The sequence below is a fragment of the Setaria italica genome, chromosome II (genome assembly GCF_000263155.2).
Source record: "Setaria italica strain Yugu1 chromosome II, Setaria_italica_v2.0, whole genome shotgun sequence".
NCBI classification, from domain to species: Eukaryota; Viridiplantae; Streptophyta; class Magnoliopsida; order Poales; family Poaceae; genus Setaria; species Setaria italica.
The window spans coordinates 1,745,758-1,753,803 of record NC_028451.1 but is presented as its reverse complement, the minus strand read 5'-3'; the positions used below and the strand labels follow the sequence as shown (position 1 = coordinate 1,753,803).

The 8,046-nt window shown below is 50.7% G+C and overlaps 1 protein-coding gene across 1 annotated transcript; it reads right to left on the bottom strand.

Moving 5' to 3' along the window:
- Positions 1–3,110: 3,110 nt before the first annotated feature.
- Positions 3,111–4,261, bottom strand: LOC101765324. Its single transcript, XM_004955334.3, has one exon. It carries the CDS (start codon positions 4,143–4,145, stop codon positions 3,555–3,557), a length of 591 nt encoding a protein of 196 aa, XP_004955391.1. The 5' UTR covers positions 4,146–4,261; the 3' UTR covers positions 3,111–3,554.
- Positions 4,262–8,046: the final 3,785 nt, after the last annotated feature.

Below are 8,046 nucleotides of genomic sequence, written 5' to 3'. Positions count from 1 at the left end.
CAAACACCCAAGCTCTGATTCTCACCATTGGTTTTTCCGTGCACCTGCACCTTGTTCTCGGAGATGTTCCAGGTTTCCTACCTTTTGATCCTAATAACTCTTGTTAGAGTGCGTAGAGGATCTCAGCCCAATCGCTATTACTCACGAGCCAGCACCCTAACAAGCCCAGGTCCACCGAAGCCCACAACAATAACCCAAAAGCCTAGCCCGATGGGTGAGGGCTGCCCCCACCTATATGTTGTACTCCCCCACCAACAATTTCCGATGTGGGACTAAACCTAACAATCTCCTCCGTCACACATCGGGTCCAACTCTTCCATCACAAGCAACCCAGGCCGTTATACCCACGAGTCGACGCCCCACCAGACCCAGGTCCACCGCAGCCCACAATAACAAAATCTTAGATCTAACTCAACCTAAAAGACTAGCATGATTGGTGAAGGCTGCCTTCACCTATATATTATACTCCCCGTCATCAACTTTCAACGTGAGACTAAGGGGGTGTTTGGATACGATGCGCTAAACTTTAGCAGGATCATATCGGATGTTCAGATGCTAATTAGAAGGATTAAACATGAGATAATTACAAAACTAATTGCAAAGAAGGAATCTAATTCGCAAGACGAATTTATTAAGTCTAATTAATCCATCATTAGCAAATGGTTACTGTAGCAACCATATTGTCAAATCATGGACTAATTAGGCTTAATAGATTCGTCTCGCGAATTAGACTCGATCTGTGCAATTAGTTTTATAATTAGACTATATTTAATACTCCTAATTAGTATTAAATATCCGATGTGACAGGTGCTAAACTTTAGTGGTTTGCCTCCAAACAGCTCCTAAACCTAACAGTTGGCTGGCTGCTTGGTTCCTTTCCGTTCCGGCCGGGCATCACTTTCTACGACTGATGGTGCGGGCAGGCACGCGTGGTCTGCTCGCCGCGCCGCACCCTACACCTAAACTGTAGGCGGGGCATCACCGCATTCGCGTGGCCACGGTGCGGCGGCTCTTCCAGCTTGCACACCCGATCGATCCATGGATCGAGTTGACTTCACTTGATGCTCGCGCCAGCTGCAGCTCGTATCTTTTTGCCTCTTCTACTAGTAGACTAGAGTACTATATATAGATCTAGTGGGCGCGCCCGGCGGCCGGCAACATCACGCGGCGATGGGCGTGCGGCACCCAGCCCGCACGTGCCCGCGCGTCGTCCGTGCGGCACCCACGACGCTGCTCGCCTGCTCGTGTGCAAGCTCGCTGTCAAGCTGACGCAAGCGGGGCCAGGACGCGCCTCGATCGATATGGAACGGCCGCCGTGTGCAGACAAGCCAACGGCGGAACGAGACGGCAAAGCAAGCGAGCGAGCGAGCTGGAGGCCATCATCTCGTTCCGGACGACGAGACGACGACAGGGCGGCACACAGGGGAAGGCACAGCCGCACGGCAGCTCGCGAATGCAGCTCCGCCACGGAACTACATGCACGTCCACAACCTTCTCGCTCTCCGAAAACTACGCGTACGTATTGTCATCTTTGTCCCGGGACGGAAATAAAAAGAAGCGCCGTATTTGGCTTGCTCTAGCTCGCTCTACCCTCCAAACGAAAAGGCGGAACAAAAGTACAAAACTGATGGTGGATTCCAGGCACGTATGTTTGTGCATATATGCATCTCGATCGCATTCTCAGCGTCGAGCATGCACTCCCTTTCTTTTTCCTTTTTGTAAAGCTCGAATTGGTGAGCACCTAATAGCCTAGCAACCACTTATTTCTATTACGGACCTCCCATCCAGGAAAACAAGTCATCTAAGCTACTAATGACATCTCTCATTCCACATTCTTTCCCCCAAAATAAAAAGCTCTCATTCCACATGTCATAGCTGTTGACGCTTCCATGCGCATCACATCAACGAGGAAAACACACGTGAAAATTTAACCAAAAGGTTGTACTTAAGCTCATGGACAGGGGTGAAGGTGGGCTTAAATTGATCGTGCATGGTGCACTGCTCAAGGAACTTGCACCCAACGTGACTTCGCGCCTGCTTGGGGGGTGGTTGTTAAGCCTGAAGAGGCACACGGTCTCCATTTTCTAGTAGAAGTCTAAAAGGTTTAGAAAAAATGAGGAGCATATCTACTGTTTGCTCCACGAACCAACGGCCGGCCGCCCGCCCGCCGTGTGCAGGCACGGCCAACGGGTCTACCGTCTACGCGCGCGTGACGGGGAGGACGCCAGGCGAGTGAGCTGGAGGCCATCTCCGTAGTGTGCTCTCTACTCCGTAGTGCCGTTGCGCGCCTAGCCACCCATTGGACGGCTCAGGACACGACACGTCCACGCGACAGGGGCTTCGTACGAGCGCAAAGTTTCATCAAGAATTTCATCATCATTAAATAACATGTCACATCAGCAATTTTGCTGCCATGGTAAAACGAGAATGTGGAGTTTCATTGTACGTGAGAAAAATTTCATCACCATAAAACTTAACAGGTATAGTTACCAAGTTATCAGCCTTGTTAACTGTGCGCTGAAATTGAAACTGGTATGATGCTGCCGCTGCAGCAGCCAAAGCCCAGCTCCGCCACAAAACCGCACACGTCTCTGAAAACTAAGTACTCCGCGTATGTATCGTATCTTTCTTTGTCCGGGACGGGAAAGAAGCTCCGTATTTGGCTCGCTTGTTCTTCTACCCTCCAAAAGACGGAGCAAACTCATCTCAAGCTAGCAACCACTCGGAGGTCGGAGCCATGTTGTCAATTCAGAGTTTCAGACGTCTCACCAAAATTATGTTTCTTTTTCTGGTAACCCGGCTCACAGCTGCTCTGCTCTGCAGGAGAAGAAGCAGAGTGGCATGCTATTATAACTACCAACCCTTTCGTGCACATCAGCGAGGACAAAACGTAGCATTTGACTGAACATATGCGTAAACCATTGGGGTATTAGTAATTAAGAATGCAAAGAGCAGTACTCGTGCTTGTATTTGATGGAAGGACACTGTAATTTTCCAATCGGACCGAAAACGGCAGTGCGCCAGAGTAGAGAACCTGAACGAATTCTGCAGGGTCAGTGAAAGCTTCTTCAGGTTATCAGGTTACGGAGTACGCAAGAATTTGAGCAGAGTGCAGAGGCATGTGCAGAATTGTTTTCTCAGCAAGAAATACTCTATTCACATTTCGTTGTTCAGCTGCAAAGCAACCAACCGACATCTGAATCACGTGCACCAGCTCAGCTAACTCAAGACCAAAATTCCTACGAATTCCTACGAATGTTCATCAGGCCGTATCCCGAATTCCTCCAAACCGATGGATGATTCAGTTCGGTTCAGCTTTCGTGCCAAAACCACACCACCACCACCATTCGTCCGATCACCACACGGCGGCGCATCGCCGCGTGGGGTCCACCCACCTGGGCGTGGCTTTTGTTTCCTCCGTCGTCGTCGTCCTCTGCGTCGGGAGCGTCCGCAACAATCCAGGGTCCGGCTGATTGGGAGATCGGGAAACGGCAGTGCAGTCTCGCTTGGATTCGTTCAGTGATCGCTCGAAATCCGGTGCGTCCAGGTAGCCGCTACTCACTGCTCATCTCGCACTCGGGGATCGCCGTGAGATCCGAAGCGAACCGCTCGAGCCGCCTTCCCGGGCGGGCCGCCGGGCGCCGCTTCGGCTGCGGCGGCGCCACCTTGTAAGAGGAGGTCCGCTCAAGCTCCTGGTGCTCCTCCTCCGGCGGCGCGAAGACGAGGGGCGCGACGGCGCCGCGCCTCCGCCTCCCCGAACCCGATCCGTTGGCGGCGGCGGCGGAGGCCCTGGAGAGCGCTGCGGAGGCCCTGACGGCGAGCGCGGCGACCTCCTCGCGGCTGAGCCCGCGGCGGCGCGCCCCAGCGGGGAGCACGAAGTAGATCTGCCCCGCGCGGAGCTCCTCGTCCGCGCCCACGGCCGCCACGGGGCCCTCGAACCCCATCCGGTCCGCGTCGCACAGGAACCACCCGCCGCCGTCATTGGAGGCGGAAGCGTCCTCCAGCACCCGCGCCGCCGTCGCCGGGCGCGGGTACTCACGCAGCTCCCCGGTGGGCAGCAGCACGAGGGCGGTGTCCCTCGGCGCGCCAGCCGCCGCCGCCCTGGCGGCCTCGCCCACCGCGCCGCTCGACAGGCACAGCCCCATTGGTGTAATCGTCGGTATGTGTGATCGATCGGTCTGCTTCGTGTCGCTGGCGCCGGCGGTTCACGGTGTCTCGTGGTGGTCTGATGATCTGATGGGGGAAGAGGAGAGGGGAACGAGATGAGATGGCGATGGGGGTGGAGGCGGGGTCGGCATTTATAGGCGACTAGGCTTGGGGTGGGGGAGGACTTGTCGTGTAGTGGGAAATATCAGCTGGGCTTGGCTTGGACAGGAAGCGGGGAGGGAGCATGACAGGCTGGCGTGCCGCTGGGGCCAGCTGACCTGCGTGGACTCCGGGATTTTGCCGTTCCGGCTTTTTTTTTTATTTACTTGCTTGCTCCTCCGCTCGGCTCGTTACGGAATAAAGGCGGTACCGTGGTGGATAGGATACGTACGCGGGCGTATGGGCTCGGCAGTGTACGTAGAGAGGGGCGTATACGTAAACGTAGCGGCACACGGCGCCAAAGACAATGCCACTCGCGGATGTGTCGTGTAGTGTAGCCAGGTGGGCAAGCAACGGCGCCGGGGTGATCAGCTCCGATCCGTTAGAGGATACGGTGGTCAAGTTTACGGTCTCCGTTCTTCAATATACGACGCGTTGATTTTTTTTTCATTTATTTGACTATTCATTTTTTTTATAAATATTTTTGAAATAAATAAACCTACAGGTTAAATCTAAAGTACATTTAACAATAGATATAATGATACACATTTTACTTTAGTTAACTAACTCGTTCAATAGATATTGGTGGTCAAAGTTAGAGTGTAAATTTAATGGTGTCATATATTTAAAAGAACGGATGGAGTACTTTACTACTTCCTCTGTTTTGAAATTGCAGGTTATTTAAATTTTTCTCATAATTTTGGACGGACGGAGTAAGGAATTGCGAGATTATTTCATCGAGACCAGCTGTCCGTCCGTGTACACAACAAATATTGCATATCCATTCGTTTTAAATTGTAGGTCGTTTTGACTTTTTTAAATTTATATATACTTGTATGCATATAGATATATACTATTTAGGTGCATACTACGCATCTAGAAAAAAGATCAAAATAACCTATAATTTGAAATGGAAGGAGTACCCAGCACTAGTCCATATCAGGTCGAGACACGAGGTCGCTGTCACAGTGTAAAATCAGGAGTGAAAAATACATGCTCCTTGCTTGCTCCGGCGGCGACGTGTTTCGGCAGAACACGCACGCGTGCGCGCGAGTAAGTGGTAGCAAGTTGCACTGGTTGACTTGCTGCGTCGTGCACTTTAATTAATTCCGATCGTGAGGCCGAAATATCGATCACGAATTTTTGGGGGCGGCCAGGCCAACTTGTGCTGCAAAGCTGCTAGTGCAAAACTTTAGTGCCTGCTACAAAGTACGTAGCTTCATGATGAAGACCAATATTCTCGAGAAACAGAAAAGGCTAGGCTACTGCTAAAATTTCTGAAAACAGCGGGCAAAAAAGCGTGCAAAAAAAGCAAATGGTTTTCGCAGAAACTCGGTGGCGTCGAGCTACCGTTCTAGGCTTCTATCCGAAGGTAGGAGATAGTAGTAGTGGTAGAAGCTCTACTTTGTCCTTTTGTTTAGTTTCCTTTAGGACAGAAAATGGGGGGAAAAACCTTGCAGCGGTTTGTTTCCTCGGGAGGAGCGAATGGGTCGAGACAAACGAGAGCTAGCAGAGAGGAGACGGCCGGGGCGGCCGGGTGCCACCGCGCGCGCAAACACTTGCGATTGGCGCGGTGCATGCATGCATGCATGCTTGCATGAGGTTTCACCGCTTGACGCCTGCACGTATGGGCGAACGACGTGACGGCCGGGCTCTCATTGGCCGTCATACTACGGCGACGAGTCGACGTCGACGATATCCGTGAGACCACGACGAGTCCATCTCCGCGGGAGACCTGGTGGTGTGCCCACGCGGGACGCGTGGCGGGGCGCGTGAGGACCGTCGGATGGGCATCACGTGGCCGCCCAATGGTCTCAGTCGTCTTCGTCGCAGGTCGTCGCTTCTGCATGCGCGGGTGCCTACAAAACTAGCGGATGGGCATCACGTTGCTGCTCACCTTGGACTTTGGCACCAGACCTTTGTTCGTTGCTTTGCATGCCAAGGTACTGGATCGGCTAAGCTGGGAGTGTCGTACGTGACGACGCACCGTCGTCGCCTCGCGATGCAGGAATAATTGTCGTCTCCCGGACGAACAAACTAAACTAACCCTAGATGTACGGCGGACACAGGGTGCACGTACATGGACGCGCGCGGAGGAGGAGCGCCATCGGCCATGCACATGATGTACGTTGATGTACGCACCTGTCCTTATCTACTTCATGAACGATACTTCATGAACGAACGGTGTCTATCGTCAACGACCTTTCCACCAGAACGTGTAGACATCATGGCAAGAACGCATGGTTTCGGTGCACAAAAATACACACGCATGCATGCTCGACGTCGACGGTTCACGCTTGACGCTTGCATGTATGGGCGCGTCGCGACGAGGCGGCCGGGGACTTGTCCGTTCTACGACGACGGCGACGACTCCATCTCCCAACCCCGCCCGCGCGGAAGAGCTGGTGTAGCTGGACGCCTGCCGGAGGGCGTAAGGACCACTGCCCCAGGAAGCATGTGGGATGGCGGCTAGAACAGATTTGTGCTGGCGGGTGCGACACCCGTCAGCAACCTTGACTCAGCACAAATGCCGTCTGTGCTGGCGGGCGACGTTAGCCACCCACCAGCACAGCAGCATCTGTGCTGGTGGGTGCTTACATCACCCGCCAGCACAGATGGTTATAGAAATCTGTATTTTCCCATTCAATATATTATTTCCCGCGAGTTATTTATAATTTCTATTTCCCACCAGTTTTTAGCTATCAAATTGAAATATATATCTCCAACCACATAACAACAAACTTGAATAATAAATAATTCATATTATGAATGCAGTAACTAATAATTCACAGTAATAATTAATAAGAAGAAGGAAAAAAATCAAACTCAATTATATATTAATCCAACCAACTTCATTAATTAAAACTATGGATGCAGTAACTAATAAGTAGGAAGAAATATAATAAAAACCAATTCTATATTACCCTAAGTGAAACTCAATTAAATCATAGATGTAATAATTAATAAGAAGAAAGAAAAAAATCAAACTCAATTATATATTAATTCAATCAACTTCATTAATTAAAACTATGGATGTAATAATTAATAAGTAGGGAAAATATAATCAAATCCAATTCTATATTACATTAAAATGACAAGCATAGCATTATAATGGTTATAATATGACCATAGAATTTTATTTAAAAAATAATCAATCTCTAGTTATTTTCGGTCTCTTTCCTCCTCTATCTTCTTGGTCTGGATCTAGATCTACATGACAACCTAATGAAGCTAGAAATGATGGATATAAGTTGAAAAAGAAGGTTGGAATAGCACAAACTCACCTTATATAGCCACCTCCTGCAAAGAAATCAAGAGCAAAACCTTCCCCATTAGATTTGGTATTTTTGCAGCTTTCCCGAGCTATGGAAGGTTGGTTGGGGAGGAACATGCCCGTGATCTTATAATCTGGTGGGTGGCTTATGTGTCGCTCGCGAGCACAGTGGCTTCTGTAAACTGATGGGTGCCAATCACGCTCGCCAACACGCTAAATTTCATTTGCCAGTATAAATCAAATGTGACGTAGTGGACCGTCCGACGGTGTGCCCATTAGCGGTCGCAGGTCCCGTGCTTCGTGGCGAGAAACATCCATCGACCCCGACGACCCATTCAAGACGCGATGCAGTGCATTCGACACTCCGGATATTGTTTCTGTTGCTGCTGATGACCTTGGACTTTGTCGGACCTTTGGCTGTTTTATTTGCACGCCGCGGTACTGGATAAACTGGGAGCGTCGTGTAC